General features: G+C 40.6%; 1 protein-coding gene across 2 annotated transcripts in view; it reads left to right on the plus strand.

Annotated features, from left to right (window-relative positions):
• Window positions 1-21,097, plus strand: part of hdac5 (histone deacetylase 5) — a 58,151-nt gene that overhangs the window by 30,101 nt on the left and 6,953 nt on the right. For both annotated transcript variants that reach the window (XM_047572334.1, XM_047572333.1), the window contains 21 exons: window positions 1,580-1,711; window positions 3,689-3,798; window positions 4,843-4,959; window positions 5,081-5,192; window positions 6,123-6,233; window positions 6,322-6,515; window positions 6,594-6,712; window positions 7,066-7,261; window positions 11,940-12,051; window positions 13,703-13,836; window positions 14,007-14,127; window positions 14,289-14,338; window positions 15,062-15,169; window positions 15,279-15,334; window positions 15,421-15,508; window positions 17,550-17,669; window positions 18,764-18,861; window positions 19,051-19,169; window positions 19,265-19,398; window positions 19,883-19,964; window positions 20,077-20,257. In XM_047572334.1, the coding sequence (XP_047428290.1) occupies window positions 1,580-1,711; window positions 3,689-3,798; window positions 4,843-4,959; window positions 5,081-5,192; window positions 6,123-6,233; window positions 6,322-6,515; window positions 6,594-6,712; window positions 7,066-7,261; window positions 11,940-12,051; window positions 13,703-13,836; window positions 14,007-14,127; window positions 14,289-14,338; window positions 15,062-15,169; window positions 15,279-15,334; window positions 15,421-15,508; window positions 17,550-17,669; window positions 18,764-18,861; window positions 19,051-19,169; window positions 19,265-19,398; window positions 19,883-19,964; window positions 20,077-20,257 (2,494 nt within the window). The remainder of the gene's footprint in view (window positions 1-1,579; window positions 1,712-3,688; window positions 3,799-4,842; window positions 4,960-5,080; window positions 5,193-6,122; window positions 6,234-6,321; window positions 6,516-6,593; window positions 6,713-7,065; window positions 7,262-11,939; window positions 12,052-13,702; window positions 13,837-14,006; window positions 14,128-14,288; window positions 14,339-15,061; window positions 15,170-15,278; window positions 15,335-15,420; window positions 15,509-17,549; window positions 17,670-18,763; window positions 18,862-19,050; window positions 19,170-19,264; window positions 19,399-19,882; window positions 19,965-20,076; window positions 20,258-21,097) is intronic.

Here is a 21,097-nt window from a genome sequence, read left to right on the forward strand (position 1 = left end):
GAGGAAGGGGCAATGTATACGCACCCACTTCTCGGTAAAAAACGCAAATATCGGCCAATATATCGGTGGATCTCTTGTGTCAAGCGTTAGATACCATATATGGTCCCTTCATTGACCTTGATTTTCTACATCAGAAAAAACTGTTGATTTTTCCGGTCTGAATTGAAACTGAAATGACCCTTCAGCCTGTACAATGAAGGAGTGGGATGTGAATTTTGTTTTGGGTGGGGTCCAAAAATCCTGGTGAAGCCCCTGACTGTATATATATACACCAATCAGCCATTATCAACATTATGATTATGACACTGACCATCGTGACTAGGAACAACCAAAAAAATAAAAACATAAAGAAGAGCACATGGTGTTGACGTGGCCTCCAAATTCACTAGATCCCAAACTGACCCCACATAACAACACTGTGTTACCAGACAAGCACAAGAGAGACAATACTAGGAAGGTGGTCGCAATGTTACGCTTTGATCCGTGTGCGTCATTTACAGTGGTGTCCTCTATACTAAACACTGCATACTGCATAAAGATGAAGGATGCAACACGAAGACGTGAAACTCTTGATCGCCCCCAGGTGGCCGGTGGCTGGTACACTACTGTGTCCCATTAGCCATCTCACTGTGGTAAACGCCTTAGGCTTACTTAATTAGCTTACTAACAAGTTCAGCGTGCACTAAGTCTATTGGTATAAATTGCTGATAACAAACTAGCTGTAGCTAGGCAAGCAGCTGCAGAGTAAACTGCTCTGTTCGATGCGTGTTTACTCCAGTTTGGAGCAGCGAAGGCTTTTAATAGTGTTTGTTCATTAAACAGTTGAAGTGGTCTTTAATCACTCTTGTCGTCATCCTAGCATGTATTTGTAACCTGGATTTTTATTTTGAAATGGGATCGGGAACAGAGGTCTTCTCCAACTATTTAAATCACAGAGGCTGCATTGGACTCCTTCATGTCTGCGGTTTCATTGATTATCCATCTAAAATAACAAATTGCATATTTTGTAAATATGCGTCTCTGTGTCTTGGGATACTGTGCTGATAAATTTAAAAAAAAAACAACAGATGGATTCTTAGGATCTCTCTCAGTCTGCACCACTGCCACGGGAGCAAAACATCCCAATTTTCCCTGGATCCACCTGTACTGTTTAGGCAGCTGGAACCAATAAAACCAGGCTGCTTCTCCTTCCTCCTGCTCCTTCCCTCTTCACCTTGAATCGTAGGCCCGAAAGTACTTATGCACCTTCGCGTAGCTGCTCATTCAGCAATCAAACCAGCCAGCCAGAATGTGCATCCGGCCAAAATGTAATGTGGGATTAGCAGACGGCCAGCGCTCCTGCGTCCGTCCTGATAGTCTCCCTTTGGCAAATCACCAGGCACCTTAAAGTACCCCAATGAAACACGCTGCCAAACCAAACACTGCACCTCCAGTGAAACGTGTAGATAGAAAGTGACATAACTCTTAACTCCAAATTACAAGATCCAAAGTACATACAGGAGAGCATCACGAAAATAGGCTTTAGTTCCTGGAGTTCCTGTGATTTCTTATGATTGTTTCCTCTGGGTCTCTCGTCCAGTCTCGGAGCCCAACTTGAAGGTGCGCTCGCGGTTGAAGCAGAAGGTTGCCGAGAGGCGGAGCTCTCCGCTTCTGCGCAGGAAGGACGGAACCGTCATCAGCACCTTTAAGAAGAGAGCCATAGAGATATCAGGTGAACACACGCACACATAAATCCCCTTATTTTATTTATTTTTTTAATAAATCAGTGTTTCCCACAAGAGTTCGTGAGACCATGGTGGTTCTTTCGAAAGAGGGGGCGGGGCACGTAACATTATCGTAAATCCTACATCTGCTGTGATGCCTCTTTACTCTGTAAATGAACTGTCACCATGTAGAATAAGAGCACATGTTACGTCTTTAAATTACCGTAATAATGTGGGACAAATAGCAGCAGTGTTCAGTTATTATCTTAAATATAAGATAATAGACACATTCTACAGACAACAGAACTTGGTGTGTTCATAATTACATTTTTTGAGTGCAGAGTGAAATTAAAGTTTTTTTAAAAATTCTTCACATTATTGCTATAATGTTAAAATAAATTTAAGCTATTTAAGCTACACAAATTAGAAATGGAACAGACAACTTGAACCAACTCGTGTTTTTTTTACTGTAAAAGGAGGCCAAAATTTATAAAAATATTCAACAGCTTTAATTGTATTATTTAAATGTGGAAAAAAAAAAAAATTGCACTGTAACAGCATTTCAACATACGTATGTCGAGGAATACTGACTGTACGACTGATTTAATGCAACAAAAACTAATCAGAAGTGCTAATAAACGCAATATTACGGGAGCTTCTAACTCCTGTTTACACACGGGGCGGCCATCTTTGAAACTGAACCTTACGACTTTCCGAGTAGAAAATCCGACTTTGGAGGGCGTTCCAGTTGGAAATTCCAACTTGGACCTTGGAAATTCCGAGAACAAATGGAACGCACCATAAGTACGATTAAATAAAGTCACGGCGAATAAATCTAATTTGTAGTAAGCAGTTCACTTATCGTTTTAAATGTGCTTACAAAGTTAAGCTAGTTCACGTTACTTCTGGAGTCTGGCATTGGACCGACTGGAGGGGGGCTGGCTTTAGGGAGGGGAAGGGAGGGAGAGATTATGTAGCTAATGGGGAGTGATGATTGCGGGAGCAATAGGAAGAAGGCAACACGAGCAATTTTCAGTTTGTTATGAGACCACAGTGGAGTAAATTAGACCCTGGTGAGCCACCGTAGTATTCAAGTTGTTTTCAGCAAGTTGGCCTTGAACAGCTGATGCAGAGCTATGTAGAGCTATTGTTACTTGTTATAACCTAAGGTGTATTTTAATTTATTCTTTGGAGCTTTATTCCTTCTCATTATATCTGAGTTCTATTATATATTTGTGCTCCATGGATTTAATTGCAAACTACAACTGTTTAGTAAGTTAAAGATGTCTGTCTGCGTATATCCTGTATTAACCCCCCCGATTAACCCCCCTGCGTCCTCATATGGGGACGTTCAGTTTTAGGTTTGTGGCAGCTTCTTCTGCTTCATTTAGACTTTTATCCTCACAACTAGATACTAGTCGGCGTATAAACATGGATTCATTCTACAGCCGATCACTTAACAAAAGTGGACAAGGTACAAAACCTCATTAAATGTTGCAGTTGAAACATGTTTATTTATGTTTATTAGCTTTTCTAGTTTAATATGAAAGTAGTAGCAAGCTATAACTTCACTAATCGGGAATTCATTATTTGCAGTTCTGTTTGGCACAGTAATGTTCAGACATGAAAGTTAGTTCATGTCTTAGTTTTATATTTTGTTGTTACATATTGGTGACCTTATTATAATATTGAGTGAAATAATCCCCATGTCCACACATGAGGACATACTTTTTTCCAAAAACTTCTTCCAGTTTAAAGACGATGTTTAGTTTTTGTAGTTCTTATGTCCTACTAATCCCAAATAAAGAGAAATGGAGAAATTAAAAATGCATATGAAACAAAAAGTTCCAGTCTCAGGAGGTTAACATTGTATGGGGAACTCTATAAATGAAAATGTGTATAGTAAACAAACTCACTCTGAATAAGTTGTTTGAGAATACATTTATGCACTAACCTTAAAATAATATTCTGTGTCTCTCCACCAGTTTCCTCTCTCTGTAACAGCGCACCAGGATCAGGTCCCAGCAGCCCCAACAGCTCCAACAGTGCTATCGCCAACGGCAACACGGGATCAGTCCCCAACATACAGACAGAGGTAGACACGCAAACAAACAAGCACACACACAAATCCCACAGACTCCCACAAATAAGTTGTGTTCCTGGTTTTAATTCTCACAGTCACTTCCGTTAGTATGAACACACAGCTCGAGTTCGCCCCCTGCAGTTCATTGTTGGACATGTCTGTTTCTTTTCTCAAATCAAGTGCTTTACAGTAAAAATGTAAAACACAGTCAAAACCAAATGACTGGATAAATAACTATATCTAAATTAAAACAATTTTGAATGGGACTGTTTGACAGTCAAAGACAGCAACGGACATGTTTGGTCAAAGGGAATAAAGGGCGAGGACTAAATGATTAGAGAATGTGACGAGTTTCTTACTCATATCCGTCGTGTCCTGTGTAGTAAGAGTTTTGTATTTGGTTGTGCTCTCTATTTTTATCGTCTGTTTCTATTGTATTTCTTTGCTGTGTTAAATAAACTGAAGGTTGTATGTGTTTTGCTCAGTTTAAGGACAAACTAATTGCAGACATAGTGAAAATTCTAAATGTCCTGACATAGATCCCTGGGGCACGCCACAAAATTTAGCAAAATGAAAAGTATATCAATCGCAGTTTAGGTTAGCATTTGATGTTAGCATTAGTATTTGTCTTACTGCACATCCAAAGCTTCAGTTTGTCTGAAATGTTAATAGTTCAGAACATTCACATCGCTATAGATTAAGAATTTGAGATATTTATTTTTGTTTGAAAGTTATTAATACCGTCAGTTTGACTTTTTTTTCTCAAGATCTAATTATCCCATGCTTGACAGAGGATGGAACGGTGGACTTTAAAAAGGCTGAATGGAGATTATTGAGAGAGATGAAAACCCTTTTCCGGTTCTGTGGCTATCCGCCTTATTACAGGCAATTAATGGGAAACATGAGGAAGTTCATTACTTTTGTTTGGCTGCACAGAAACTCTTTATCCCGATATGTTCTGATTATCCTTTTACGTCACCAACGACGAGCGTCTGATGTGTTGAGATGATACCCTCTCATGCACTCAATCAACTCTGCCTGTTTGTCTGTCTGCAGCTGAGATCTCTGCATCAGACGCTGGGGGCTGATGGGACGTTGAGTCCTCTGAGTCTCTACACCTCGCCGTCCCTGCCCAACATCTCTCTCGGCCTCCCTGCCAACACGCACATCACGGTGGGTCAGAAGGGCGCCTGCACTGAGGATGTCACGTGACCCCGTTATTGCCGCACACTTTTATTTGCAGGTTATTTATACTCGTCTGTGCGATGACTGAGCTGTAATGCTCCTTTTATAGCCCCCCCAGAAGCTGTCTAGCCAACAAGAAGCAGAGCGACAAGCTATCCAGTCGCTGCGAGGGGGCGGAGCTCTAACGGGGAAGTTTCTCTCCACGTCCTCCCTACCTGCAGGTGAGCCTAACCACAGTAAAGTTATAATTATGTGTTAATTATGATGTGAAGGGACTATTAATTAAGTATAAATGTTAACTAATTAAAAGTGCGCTCTATGTAATGCTGCATTCTGCACACAAGTTAAAACTACTTCTCTGCCACTTTAATTAAATTTAGTATTAGCTCTACTGCTGTACTACAAACTACTGTATTTGCATTGCTGTCAATAATACATATTGACTAGTACTGCAGGCTGTTACAATAACTGCATACGCTCTTTTATACATAAATTTTAATACTGTGCTGAACCAGTGCAATAAAGTCTAAGTCCTGGCATTTTTCAAACGTCCAAAAATATTAAAACCACCCAAAAGCTGAAAGGTCTGTAATCTAATTAAATGCATCATTTTTCATCTGTTCACTAAAAGGGCTCAGATTGCCACTACATGCTGTATATATATATATATATATACATACTATATATTTACTTAGTGGGTGATAGTGTTTTACCATTATCTTGAAACGCGTAGGTGTGTTCTGACAGCAGGTCTATAAAAATGGAATAAAACAGTAAAAATAGCTCGTAACGTTAAGCAAACACGTTTCTGTCGGAAACAGTTTTATGCCACTCTGCTCTCGGTTGTATTCATTATTTATCTCTCATGTAACATGCATCAGCCTTATCTTGTGCTTTTGCTTGTATCCCGATTAGATTCTACATGTGTGCCTTAGTCAAAGCTTCGTACGATAGATAAAATGAGACTGTCTCCATTGCAAATGTTGTTTTCTTGGTTACCGATCCTTGTTAAACATGTTGCTCCAAAAACATGTGAAACATGACCTAGCCAAGGTTTGAATGCATTTAAAAAAATATATGTGTAATATAGTACAAATAAATGAGAGAATTGAAATTGAAAAGTAGTGATGTTCAAAATGTTTTCTTTGCAGGCGTGGGCCACGACGTGGAGACTCCACCCCCCAGCTCTCATTCAGCCCATTCCTCGTTATTGCAGCATGTGCTACTGCTGGAGCAGGCCAGACAGCAGACTGCTATGCTAGGTGGTTCACACGCACATGCAGGAAAACGTTAAAATCCATGGTAGTGTCCGCCCTAATTATCCAACTCATTGTGTTTCTTCTTGCCCAGTCCCCATGTACAGTCAGTCTCCACTGGTTACGGCAGAAAGAGGCGTGTCCGGTGGCATGCGGGCGGTCAACAAGCTGCCTCGCCATCGGCCGCTGGCTCGTACGCAGAGCGCACCCTTGCCCCAGTCGCCCCAGGCCCTTCAGCAGCTGGTGGTCCAACAGCAACACCAGCACTTCCTGGAGAAACACTACAAGGTGCACACAGGCGTTTCACAGCCGCACACGCACGCAGACGTAGCCACACATGTCCGCATGCTAACGTGTTTTGTTTAGATGCTGTCGAAGGGGGGAGAGCTTCCTAGGCCACCGCCCACTCACCCAGAGGAGACGGAGGAGGAGCTAACGGAGACCAACGACATGCAGGAGGACGATGTTGGGGCGGGCCTTCACAGGTGAGGCATTTCTGGCAACCGGTCCATCTTTATCCATGGACCGAGACCCGGCGTCCTCATACGGGGACGTTAAGCTATAGGTTTGTGGCAGCTTATTCTGCTTCATTTAGACCTGTTGTCCTCATGAGGAGACACTTTTGTGCATTGTACTGGTAGCGAAGGGTCAGTACACTTATTTAATTAAACATAAACAGTTTTATTTGGTACACACTGGGGACTTAAATTGTAATTTGTAATCGTGCAAATCCCAAATACCTAAAAATCTTATTATCTTATTTTAACATCTTAATTAAGATGCATTTCAAACAATTTTTTCATATATATAAATGTGCCCTCTAATTTACTCCAATCAGGCTTCAGAAGGAGGGGTCAGACGACAGCACGCCTTCGTCCGAGCGACTCGGCGTGCACGTGAAGGGCGAGGATGAGTTTGGCAGCATGCACGTCAAAGGGGAGAGCACGGAGAGCGAGCTGGACGAAGAGGAGGAGGACGAGGACATCATCCAGCTAAGGGAGGGCGACGACGAGGAGAAGGGGAGCTATACGCAGGTTTGTGCGCTGCTCTCTGACTGTACAAGTCCCTGTGCATGTCAGCCACTTCTCTTCACTCCCATGTACATGTAAAGGCTTCACAGTGTTGTTGTTGCTGCCTGAGTCCGCTGTGCACACATCCAGCCATCCTGAGTCATTAGTAACACACTGTCAAACATTTTTCTGAAAGAAGTGGCCTCAAGCAGATGTGTCCCCCATATGAGCTGGGTCCTGTTCATGGTTGCTTTGGAAATGGAAACCAATGAAAGTAGTGGTGAAAAAGTAGAATTTATTAGAATAAAATTAGTAGTAGTTGAGGAATTAGATAAAAAATAATAAATAATCAATGTACAACTAACTAACACTCATTAAAATATTTGTTATTTATTGTAGGGTATAAGAAGTAGTTGTTTTTACTTTTCAAAAAAAATCAAGAGTCAATAAAGTTACCATATATGGTTCATTGCCCTCGAGTGGTAAACAAATGTAAACTTGTATTTAGACCAGGGGCGTCACACTCGTTTTAGTTCAGGGGCCACACAGTCCCTGTATTACACACTGTGTTAACCTATAAATAACAACAAACAAACAGATACTTCTACAGAAAAAGAAGTGCAATTTCTATATAGTTCTATGTCTCAGTGTTGCGTTATGTCCACAACTTTCACTAAAGATATGTGAAACTTAGGAATAGCAATTACTTTTTTATGTTTGACATCTGTGATTTAGACCATTAAAACACAAGTACTGATTGAGGCACTTGTCAATGTACACATTATCAGATTGGACAACATCAAGCTACTTCTTCCTGGAACCTAATAAAGCAGTAACGCTATTTAAAATGTGTGCAGAAGTTACCAAATATGGCTCCTCGCCCCACAAAGGGATAAATAATTAACTAAAAGCAATAAATAAGACAACATTTATTTATTTATCCCACGTTTGGGAAAGTACCTTCTTACAGTAGTGCAGAATTAGGTACAAAATGTATACAAGAAACAATGAAAGACAGTATTAAATTTGAAAGAATGAACAAAATATACAAGAATATACATCACTCTGACAGTCAGTATGTACAGTGTGGGCAGGGAATTTCAAAAAATTTAAAAAGAAAGTTGGAATATAATCTAAAATTGCTAGGTTGCAAGCAGATTATTGTGCAAAAGAATCTGTAAAAAGGACAGTGCAATGCAAATATCCAGCGTGACTCCAAACCAAATCAACCCAAAAAGCCAACTCTTTTTTTAGCATCACTGTGAAACCCGATGAACACATTTGGAACCTGGTGGGTGGGGTTGATTGAGGGGTAGTTGAGCTCATCTGATTAGGATGTAGGGTGTGCATGGAGCGAAAGAGGCTGTGAAGAGCTGCCTAATAGTCCCCGGTCAGTCTTAAACATGTTTGTTACGCAGCATCATCCCACAGAGGGATGAATCACGCAAATGCATCATCACCCGAGCCCCTGCTGCTGTTCTCTGTCTGCCCGTGTTCGCTGTGTTGCAGAGGTTGCTGCGCGTTAGCTGATCTGACTCATCCCGGCTAATGGCCGGCCTCTTGGTTATCTCTAAACCTGACAAGGCTTCAGGTGTTGTTGTTTTCACTGTCACGCAACTATTTTCACATGTTTTTCTACTTTAATTATTCACTACTGAACTTTTTACCTACCACGTCTTATCTGGTCTGGTTAAAGACTAAAATCTGACAAAGCCTATTTATCCAGCACAGACACTCTTTGATAGCTCTAGCATAGAGTTTGCTTTTCGGAAAGACTGAGTAGACTCTCGTCTTCAGTCAGAGGAGAAGTTTAAATTTACTCCACATTAACTCAAGCAAATATTTGAACTCTCAGAAAGTTTGTTCCACAAGACTAAGCAAAAGACATGCATGAATTCAGAAGAAAGTTAATGGTCATTGCACACAAGTTACAACAAAATTTTGCTTGATGCAGCTTGATGTCCGGTGGCGAGGCTGCTGATCAGGGAGTGTCCTGGTTGAGTGGGGTCCCTACAGATCTTTGTTGAGTAGATCTTGTCCAGATGTGGAAGTGGCCGTCTTGATGACCCGCTGCAGCTGTTTGTTTTCTGCAGTGGTGCAGTTGGCGTACATAGGTTAGCACGCTCTCTATGGTGCAGAAGTAGCAAGTGTATGTTAAGACGAACAGAGCTGAACAAAAAACTGCTTCCTCCATTGAACAAAGGTTGAAGTATGACTAAAAATGTATATCACAGTATATTTTTTTTTTCATGCATAAAAAGGTGTCCAACATTTTCTACTGTTTGAGAGAAGAATTACTACAGTAGATTGACTTAATGAACTGTTTTATTGTCATGATGAGTGAATATTGTAGAATAATTCCACACTAGTGGTAAAACAGGTTTGCATAGCCCTAGAAATTATGGCGTATACAAAGAAGAGCCACTCATGATTCTACTGAAGTGAGGAATCAGAATACAAAAACGATTGCAGTCAAAATACAGAGCGTTTACTTTTCACAAACATCTTTTAGAAAACCAATACAGGGCTTTGAATTTAGCTTGGAGTTAGATTATTGGTGTTTTTTTTTTTCCGTTTTGAGTGGGGTGAAGAGAGGTTGAAGTATGTTTGAAGATAATTTATCAGTATATTACTCTAATATAATTTCTTCAAACCAAGTAAATTTATTCATATTCAATTTTAAGGGGGAAAAAAAGAAAGAAAGAAAAAAGATGAATTTGTGGAAACCGTGGCTACGATGTATCCATTTCACCTGGCAACGAGAAATACTATTTTCTAATTGGCTGATAGGTCGCCGATTCGAGATGCCATCGCCTTTTCCAGTCATATATTACTAATCTGTTTATGTTGTTAGTGTGCGGCGACTGTTATCACTTCTCAGCGTGAGAAATGTTGTGTAGTGTAACCTGCAACTTAAGTCCGACAGCACTTGCATAAAATGGTTGTTTGGTCGATACAGCTCCTTTTGTCAGTATGGCAGTATGTCGTGATATTTTTTCTTCCGATACAATATCCATTTTGATTGTCTTAATAGCGATTTAAAAAGAAAGAAATAAAGAAAGAAAGAAAGAAAAGGTCATGTTTTGGGCCGATCGTGAACGACTTTCACACCTCCACCACCACATTTTTTTGTACAAGTCCAATGAATCAGAAATGTATCATCTGGATTAATATTGTTTTTTGACTCAATTTATCCAATGAATTATCACTGTCACCTGATGTACATATATACAATGTGTATTTTAAGCTGCATTTAAAACTTCTCAGTCAACTATGTAGAATATTGCAATATATCGCAATATCATAATATCGCAATAATGTATCGTATCGTGACTCAAGTATCGTGATACGTATCGTATCGTGAAATCCTTGCCAATACTCACCCCTAGCAGCAACACTGAAAAGAGTCGCGTGGCTTAGCATTACGAATACTGTTTAATGAAATACATCAGTATGGCAGTAAAATTTGTATCATAATGAAAATATATACCAGTATTTGCTCTATTTAACGACATCTATCCGATGTAAGGCAACTTCTTTGCCATATATGCAGAAGTAAGGGCAGGAACTCCACCTTTAGGTATCACCTCCTGCCGTACATGGGATGTTTGTGCCCTGGCTACAGCCATCTTTGTTGGTTTTCTTAACCTGTCAGCACACACTGAACATGAGTCGGCACGCTCACATGTCGTCTTCCTTCCCCACGGTCATCGTTTGTTCTCCAACAGCCCCGGTTCGTGTTCCCTGTGGGTGGTACTTAAAATGTTTTTTGTTTTTTTTTTTCGACGGTGAACAAGCGTATTTCATTGGACAGGACAAGGAGGGTTGAATGGATCATTTTAGTAAACACATTTCATACACAAGCCGAGGATGAGTCATCGGGAGAGAGAAAGAGTTGACATTTTACCAAAAACAGAAAGAAAGAAAAAAAAGACGAGATGTGAATACCGGCGTCTGCCTCCTCGCTGATGCTCTGGAGGGATCTGCTGCACAACTTCTTCGTCCTCATCCTTCACGGCTCCGTCTAGATGTTTTGACACAAACAAAGACGAACCACCCACTTCAAATAAACCCAGCCGCTCCTTGTCCAGTCGGACCTGAGCCATCGCCGACACAGACACACAATCGCTGACGCCACCGTGACATCACAAACCGATGACTCAACCGCTGGACTCACCGCTGTGTGTGTCTATGTGTGTGTGTCCTGTATGTCTGCATATCTTCAAGTGTGTTTTAGTGTCCACCCACGCATGATGAGTCACCCAGTTCGCAGCAGGGAGCACAGCAACACTCCCTATATATAGACACTACAGAATATGTGTGCGCGACTGCAGTGCTCACACAAACCTTGAAATCACACACACACACACACACACACACACACACACACACACACCCACACACACACACACACACACACGGGGCTGGTGAGCTGACGAATTTCAGGATAGTGTCAGGAAAACAAATTTTTTATCAATCAGTTGGTTTCAGGTTTGGCCGTTTTGTCACCCATTTTTAATTTTTTTTTTTTATGAATGACTTTTTGAATCATAGTAATTTCAGTGTGTGTGGTAAACGACAGGTTTTAGTGCTAAGTGTGCTGTCCCTCCTCCATCACTGCAGTGAATGAACTAATCTCTGATTCATCCTTCTGCAATGAATCATAACTTTTCTCTCTCTCTCTCTGTTCCCGTCCCATCAGGCCTTGCAGCAGCTGGGTGTGTTCCAGTCCTCGTTGCCCCACAGACCTCTGGGAAGAGCGCAGTCCTCCCCTGCAGCCACTGTCAATCCCATCAAACACCTCTTCACCACTGGTCAGTTTGTTGTTTTTTTTTTTTTTTTTTCGTTTTTTTTTTACTTGCCGTGCGTGTCGGCTAATTTCTATTTTTTTTTTTTTTTTTATTTGATTTGACGAGAGGGTGACGGCACCAGTCCGCCTACTGTAAGCCTCCGTGCTTGTTGCCTAGCAACGGGGAGCTGACACTCGTTGGCTGACGCTTGGGATGAACTGAGCGAACTGAATGAAACGGCGTAATTTATTTAAAAAGCGTTATCGCTGTTGTTTTTAATTGTCGAGTCGTGTGAATCGTGTTCAAATTTCTGGAAGTTTCTTTCACTAGTTTTACGGTGAAAAATGCTACAAAGGTTGAGGCGAATGGCGTAACTTTCCATTCCTAAGAGGAAGGAGTGTAGGAATGCAGGTATTCTCTGCAAACTAACGCCTTTGGTCTAAGAAATTACAGTGCAAATAGTATTTATTAATTGTTATTATTATTATTATTATTATTATTATTATTATTATTATTATTAATAATAATAATAATTTATTAAATTGAGACAATGCACGTGAGTCAACATCAATGCGTGTAAATGCATGTTAATACCTTCAGAGGTTCTAAGTTATGGACAGAATTAAATCCACCACTGACTTCTATGTCCTCTCTTACTACTTTTAAAAAGCATCTGGAAAAAAATACCTTATTATCTACAAACCTTTGAAAGTGATAATGCTAACACCGTTTAGTTGGCGCAAATGTGTATTGTATGCCTGCATTGTGCAGTTCCCTCTCATCTTTGAGCTCTTCCTGATGAAGAAAAAGCCTCACAGAAAGTAATCCCTCATCCTTGGCTGTCAATCACCTTCCTGTAGAGACAGTAATCCATCCTTTGAGCACTTTGTTTCTACCTAGGATCTTCTTTCAGCTTCATAGAACCCAGGTTACATCTGTAACTTGTGAAGCGACTCCACCGTATCCGTCTTTCTTTGTTGGTTTTTAGTTCTAAGAAACAAGTTATTACTTGTAAATAGCAAACGCCGCATATTCTGGTACACTGCAAAAAAAAAAAAAAAAATCAAGTAGCTTAACTTGTTTAGGAAGGGGTGTGACTGTTTATTTATTTTTGAAAGTCTTGCTTCTTGTCTTTCTTCTGAAAATGACATAAAGCTTTAAGCTTTAAGGCACTAAACATTCATTTGTTTTGATTGCTTCTCTTTTGATATTTGAAAAACTGTTCAACTAAAACACTATACACATTAGAAGTTGTGTGCTGTGCTGACATCTTGTGGTTATTTTGTAGTACTACAACTGCCACTGATAAATTTACGACAATTTGCACATTTTGACAGTTTCACTTACTTTGCAAATCTTATGAATAATAAAAAAAATGTTTTGATACTGTTGATCCCTGGCAAGTAATTACAAAAGATGATAAACATATTAATGGTTGGTTTAATTATTTCATCTGTTTAAATGTGTGAATGGCCACATCGCCCTTCGTAATTCTTAAGTGACAAGAGGCAGAAAAAAACTTCTAATCAAAACAAAACTATTAGAAAAAAATAATAGAAATGCCTCCAAATCAAAGATTCGTACTGGATTAGTTTTATTTATTATTATTATTATTATTGTTCAGAATAAACGTGTAATTTTATTTCTTTTTTTTTTTTTAATTGTTGTTCTCCAGGGCTTGTGTATGACAGTCTAATGTTGAAGCATCAGTGTGTGTGTGGCAACGCTCACATCCACCCGGAGCATGCTGGGAGAGTTCAGAGCATCTGGTCCAGACTGCAGGAGACGGGCCTGCTGGGCCGCTGTGAGGTACGAAAACACACCTAAAACCCACAGACTTACACAACATCCGCAGCAGAAACACTTTCACTGGTTTCATCCTAAAAAAAATAAATAAATAAGACCAAGTATCTGTAGTTTTATAATATAATCCTCTCATTTAAAAGCTTCTCACTCTGCTTTTGTGTGTGTCTGAGCAGAGGATCCGTGGGCGTAAAGCGTCCCTGGATGAGATCCAGTCCGTCCATTCGGAGTTTCACACGCTGCTGTATGGAACCAGTCCGCTCAATCGGCACAAGCTGGACCACAAGAAGCTGCTTGGTACCTGAATCAATTCATTAAAACGTTTACTCCTTCATTACAAGTGTGATTAAATATTTAAAAAAAAAAGGTTCTTGATTTGATGCCATGTCTTGTCTCCCCTGGCTGGATAGTGCATCACAAGTATTTTACTAAAGTCCTCTTCTCTGATTTTCTTTCAGGTCCAATCAGCCAGAAAATGTACGCTGTTCTCCCCTGTGGAGGAATAGGGGTGAGGCCCTCTTTGTTTTTCTTTATTTTTCTGCTACCTAAACCAGTGATTCTCAATCTAGGGAGAACGACCTTCATAGAAATAGGATTATTTTACTCAAATGTGACTGAAACCCTCATCTACATCAGAGTATTAGGGCCACCCATGAAAAAAATTTCTTTCTTTTCATCGTGCACAAAAACAAAATATCGAGAAAAAAGTCCAAAATTCTAGGAAAAATTAAAGTATTGTGATTATTTCTTCAGTTATAATGCAGATATTGCTAAATTTTTTAATTAAGCCCCAATACTCTTCTGTATCAGCGGTACCATACAGGTACGCATACAGTACTGATGGTTTATAGGTCTACTTTTGATTGTTTTCTCGAAATTTTTACTTTTTTTCTCTAAATTTCAACTTTTTATCTCGAAATTTCAACTTTTTTCTCAAAGTTTAGACTTTTTTTAAGCTATTCTTTATCCCTTTACAAACATACGTTGGATTCATGTTAGTGTGTTTTTAAAGAAATTTAAATTTGTGGGGGAAAATACAAAAAAAAAAGTCTAATCAACCAAAGATTTTGCGACCCCCCTGCAGTGCCTCTGCGGAACCCCTAGGGTCCACAGACCCCCTGTTTGATACCTATGGTGCAGATCAAAAATATGCAAAAATACTGAGATCCATGACCTACCCTGTATGTCAGAGGTTTTTATCCTTTATCCTTATTGTTCCCCTTGTGTTCAGGTGGACAGTGACACCGTGTGGAATGAGATGCACTCGTCAGCAGCCGTGCGCATGGCGGTGGGTTCGGTCATCGAGCTGGCCTTTAGAGTAGCCGCGGGGGAGCTGAAGGTAAACGCTCAGAAGCGCACCCTTAAAATAAACTTCACACATCGTCCTACCTGCCAAACCCCCCTCCCCTCGGCCCTCCCTTCTCACTCTGTGCCTGTGTTTGAACTAGAATGGCTTCGCTGTCGTTCGTCCACCGGGTCACCACGCTGAGGAGTCCACTGCAATGTCAGTACCTCGATTACAGAAACACATTTTGCTCTTTCACGTCATCTGGGTAACAACTTTAACTGTGTATGTGTTTGTGTGGACAGGGGGTTTTGTTTCTTCAACTCAGTAGCCATCACTGCCAAGCTGCTGCAGCAGAAGCTAGGAGTGGGGAAGATCCTCATAGTGGATTGGGTGAGTTAACACACAAAAGCATAAACACGTTGTTTTTCTTCACTTCACGGAGCATGTTACATTTATTTTCATAAACCCTCCGTCCGTCCCTTTTTGTTCCCTTATCCGGTCAAGCTAAGCATCGTATTCCAGATGTCCCACAAACTTGGCAACGTTTCCCAGTTCCCAGGCCAGGTGGGATATGTAATCCATTCACCAAGACCTGGAGGCACCCAGGAGTGTTAATTTACTCCTTAGCTGGCCCCTTCTGATGTGACTACTACTAATACTCTGGAATGAGAGTAACTCAGCTTTCCTCGTCCAAACTAACATCACTAACCAATCACAAGTAGGGTCTCGGAAAACTTGGTTGAGATCCAGCTGATGCTGCATTCAAGACCATTTGGGGAAAATGAGCTCTGAGTTGTCAAATTCAAAAATAAATAGCTGTTGCACACATTTTAATTTTCAGCAAACGGTGACAATAAACCAAACAAACTATTATTACTATATAATTGCTGAGTTGAAATATGGGATGTTAGCATCATCTAAACCTTTTTTCATTTAAGTCACTGTTGGAAAGATGGAGAATTAAGTGGTGAAGCTAGGAGAATGTGTCCTAACTGCAAAGAAAAGGACTTAAAAATAATAAAAAATAATAATAATAACTAATATTATATGTTAGGATGTAAATTTTGCAATTTAGAGCAAGTGAGAATATGGTCTACAGTTGTTGTTCTATAGATTGAAACTGAATTAAATGGTTAAATTGCTAATCGAATAATTCCTCAAATTATTTTGGGACCAGTCACAGCTCTTTTGGTTTGCGTCGCTGTGACGTGTTGTCACATTTCTAGGGAGGTGTACATCAGGGTGCAGCAATAGGGTCTGTGTAAGTTTTGGCTGTAGCTATGTCGTCAAACTGACACAAAAGTCTAAACCGCCTGTAAGTCTGAGTCTAGATACTCATAGAATACATAGAAAACTGATTTCAGGCTCTTGTATCCAAGATGTTTTTCTTCTAGGTTAATAGTTCACGGCCGTAGGTGAGGTGTGGATAGATTATGGCTTGGTTATGGCCTTAAATTTGAATTAAATTAAAGCCAGCTGTTAATAAAAATATAAAGCTAACTGTTCACATCGCAGGAGGGACAGTGGCACAAGTCAAATTCCTCCACCTCTACCTTCCTTAATGCTTAATGAAATGTTTGGTTCCTCATTTTCCACAGTAGTAATTCAGTTAAATTTTATTCATATAAAAGCATCAATTACAACAACAACAACAACCTGACCAACCCCTGAAACCCGGCCAAGAGCAAGAACTACGGCAACGGTGCTACACGAGAGTTCGAACGTGATTATAAACAAGAGCATAGGGGCGTAAAACTGAAAAAAACAGCTAACTCACCCACAGGTGAGTTAGCTGCTGTGACGGTTAAATATAAGAGGCATCGTAGGCAGGTTGGAGGATCATGCATTTCAAGTAGGAGCGGAATAACTGCAGGACATTAAACCGAGAGCAGGACCACAGATGAGTAGCACAGAGCTCCACGGGTCGGAAACACACAGCTCCAGGCCGGAGACGCTCACAAGAAGACGGTGGTTCATACTGGTACATGCTATACAGTAGTAGAACACAAATGCATGAATAGTAAGAGAGGAGAAATGAAAGGATACATGTGTCAAGATGAAGTAAACTCAAAAAAACTGAAAGAGCTGCAGTTTCCGCTCAGAGTCGCAGCTGTTCGGCTTAATGAACGTGTGGGTATTTCCCTCTTTAAAGCTGTAAGCTCATTAAAAAAAAATGTCAAGAGGCAGAGCAAGACTAGGGCTGAGGTTCTTTACAAAAGTGATGATATCCACTGCTTAACCCCAACGTTTTGGTTTCAATACGATGCAACAGTGGAGAAAAAAAAAAAGAAAACAGTTTCTTTAGCATCCTGGGTTTTGTGTAGTTGAAGAGAATTTACTCTGAGTAAGATGTTGACTAGGCTCAGTGTGTGTTCCCCGTGTCTTTACCGCAACATCCCTCTGACCTTCTCTCCGTGACCTGTCTCCGCAGGACATTCACCATGGCAACGGCACCCAGCAGGCCTTCTACAGCGACCCCAACGTCCTCTACATCTCCCTCCATCGCTACGACGACGGAAACTTCTTCCCCGGCAGCGGCGCTCCTGAGGAGGTACTCGCACACTTTTTTTGTTTTTTTTTTCTGTTATCATAAAGCAGGTCTGCTTTGTAAGAGGATAATCACAACTCACTTAAGAGCATGGTTCAGCCTTTTTTTTTGGTCAGATGTTTTAACTTAATTATCAAGAAACAAGACAGAAAATTGCCAATTTGTTGGATGTTAGAAGCTAATGTATGATTAAACGTCCTTTCTCTGGTGTCTAATAAATTATAAAAACCTAATTTGAAGATCAGTGGTTAAATCAAGCTCAAAACAATCCAGGTTCCTCAATGAAGCTTTGAAAAATAATACTGTTTTGATAAGAAATTTATGAAAAATGTGTCACACATTTCCATCTATTATCTAGAATAATAATTTTGCCTGGCCGCTGCTTTTTCAGCTCGGCTATGCATCACTCAAAAAATAGCCAGGAAAACAGAAGAGAGGCTTATTTAATATAAATGACAACGTTAGAAAAAGATGTAAACTTATGTTGGGACATTTGTTTGTACCAGCGTCGCTCTTTGGATTACCGTAATTATTTGAATAATTCGAAAAGCTGAGACGTTGCACTTTAACGCCAATGTGGTGTCATTATGGTAATTACGGAAGGTTATTACACTAATGTATAACTTCCAGTGAATTATAATAGCGAAGGTTTCAGATATTCTTCTTTTCTGACAGTTAGTTAGCCAAAATAGGTAGAAAAAAGTTTAGCAGACATATTGATGCTTAGGTGTTAAAGGGTTAAAACTACAATCTATCACCATAATCCATCAATATATCTGTTTTATAAATAAAATTTTTAAATATGGGATCTTTTGCCCAACCTTAAAAATGTTCAGCTTCTCCCAATAGCTCATTAAAGTACTGACATTTCACAAAAATGTCAGGAGGAAGCGTTTTTCTGTCCAGCAAATGTAGTTGGCTCCCACTGTGGCCTCTGCTATGCTAACATTAGCTAGCAAGTAATATCCAGTCAAAAAGTGTAGAAAAAAAAAAGTCAAAAAAACGTATTTATGGATGTTTTAAATGACAAATATTAAACAACATTATTATTTTGCGAACTCAGACAGTATATATTATATTTCTTTCTCTCTCTACAGGTGGGCTCGGGTGCGGGTGTAGGTTTTAATGTGAACATAGCGTGGACTGGAGGAGTGGAGCCCCCTATGGGTGATGTGGAGTACCTCACTGCCTTCAGGTAAGCGGTGTTAAGAACTGGGTTTTAAATCTAAGATTTTTTGCGGTCATGAATGCGTACGAAATCAGTGGAAAAGATTAAATAAAATAAATGCACGTAAAACAAAACTCTAATGGTGAAATGTGTTCGAATACAGTACGAAAACACAAGATTTGTGCAAATAATATATCTTAAAATGTGTGTGTGTAGGAGTGTGGTCATGCCCATCGCCCAGCAGTTCAGTCCAGATGTGGTGCTGGTGTCCGCGGGCTTTGACGCAGTCGAGGGCCACCAGTCTCCTCTGGGAGGCTACAACGTCTCTGCCAAATGTGAGTCGTAACGACTTTTTCACGACTCAACGGCGCGACCGCCGAACCGATTTCAAAAGCAGCGTTTCTTAACTGTGTCGGATGTGTGTCTGCAGGCTTCGGTCAGCTAACGCAGCTCCTGATGGGTCTGGCGGGTGGGCGGGTTGTCATGGCGCTGGAGGGCGGTCATGACCTCACCGCTATCTGTGACGCATCGGAGGCCTGCGTCTCTGCGCTCCTGGGAGACCCGGTGAGAGACGAGAGTCAGATTCTCAAAAAATAAATTATTAATATATATATGCAGTTTAACCTTTCTCAACCTGGAGGTGTTGTCCAACCGTCCCTATGAGTAATGTGGAAAAATAACTGTAGTAGGCGTTATGATGGTCCTAAGTTTATATTATGAACTGTGCCTAATGCTCAGTATGAAAGATAGAAGGTATTTTCAGATTTCAGAAATTATTTTATATATTATTACATAGTTCCACCTTTTGTCTTTGAAACTGTAACTTTACAGTCTTCAACAGGGGGGCTGCGACCCCTAGGGGTTCCACAGAGGTACTGCAGGGGGGGTCACAATCTTTGGTTGATTGGATATTTTTATACATATTTTCTATTTTACATTTTCCTCATTCCACATTAGCATGAAACCAATGATCTGACCTGTGATTTAGCCCTTATCAGTGATGAGCATTGCGATTTTGGACTAACACATGCTCTCCCGTCTGTCTCAGTGTGACTCCATGTTTCAGTGGCCTCAGGAGAAGCCTTGCCCCAAAGCCTGCGCCTCACTGGAGAGAGTAATAGAGATCCAGAGTAAGAACAAACAGTAGCTACAACACAATGGCGGCACCCTACTTTATAGCGTGTCGTTCATTTCATTTTGCCGCTTTGACGTTCATTTCTGTGCCTCGTTCTGTCCCTCCAGGCAAACACTGGCCTTGTCTCCAGAGTTTGTCTCAGACCTGTGGTTACTGTCTAGTGGACAGTCCCCTCGGTGCTCAGGGCCAATCAGAGAAGGACGAGGCGGACACTGTCAGCGCCATGGCGTCCCTGAGTGTCGACGTCGAGCAGCCGGGCTCCGTCCCTGAAAACGTAGAAACCAACAGGTCAGCAGCGCTGTAGCTTCATACCATTATTAGAGGATCCATCACACATTTAGCACAAAAAGATCATTCAAAGCTCTGAAATCAATGGGTTTTCCACTATAGCAAGAGTCGTTTGTTGCTTTTATTCCATCAAAAATCCAATTAGAGGGAATTGGAGGCAAGCGTACACAGTAGCTGGCACAGTAGCAGATTGTGCAACCTGATACTAACTTGATATTTAATTTGGGAGTGTGATAAGCCTGCAACAGCTCTTTAAGCACAGTCTGTTTCTGCTTGACACAGTCACCAGATGATTTATTGATAACAATTGTTAGACATTAAATATTGCAGTAGCTTAAACCACCTTCCACTAACACGCTTTCAGCACTCAGCTATAGATGTAATATGGTATTAATTCATTTATAAGTTAAGAATTTAATCAGTTTCGTCAGTTTCCGAGAAATGATTAGATTTACCTATCAGCCACAACATTATGACCACCAACAGGAGAAGTGAATAATATTGACCATCTTGTGACAATGCAATTTTCTGCCGGGAAACTTTTAGGCCTGGTACTCAGACATGTACCACTCACCTAGACCAGATCAGACACCCCGACCCCATAGCAATGAGGAATAAGGAAAAATTTAGGAATAACTCAAAAAAAAAAAACATGAAAAAGGTGATGACCTGGTCTCCAAATTCACTAGGTCCCAAACTGACAAACTGATCGAGTATCTGTGGGATGATCCACGGAGGCCAATCCCCTCAACCCACAGGACAAGAGAGACCTACACAATATTAGGACATATTAGGTCATAATTAGGTCATAATGTTATGCCTGATCGGTGTGTAGATACA

The sequence above is a fragment of the Mugil cephalus genome, chromosome 20 (genome assembly GCF_022458985.1).
Source record: "Mugil cephalus isolate CIBA_MC_2020 chromosome 20, CIBA_Mcephalus_1.1, whole genome shotgun sequence".
Lineage (NCBI taxonomy): Eukaryota > Metazoa > Chordata > Actinopteri > Mugiliformes > Mugilidae > Mugil > Mugil cephalus.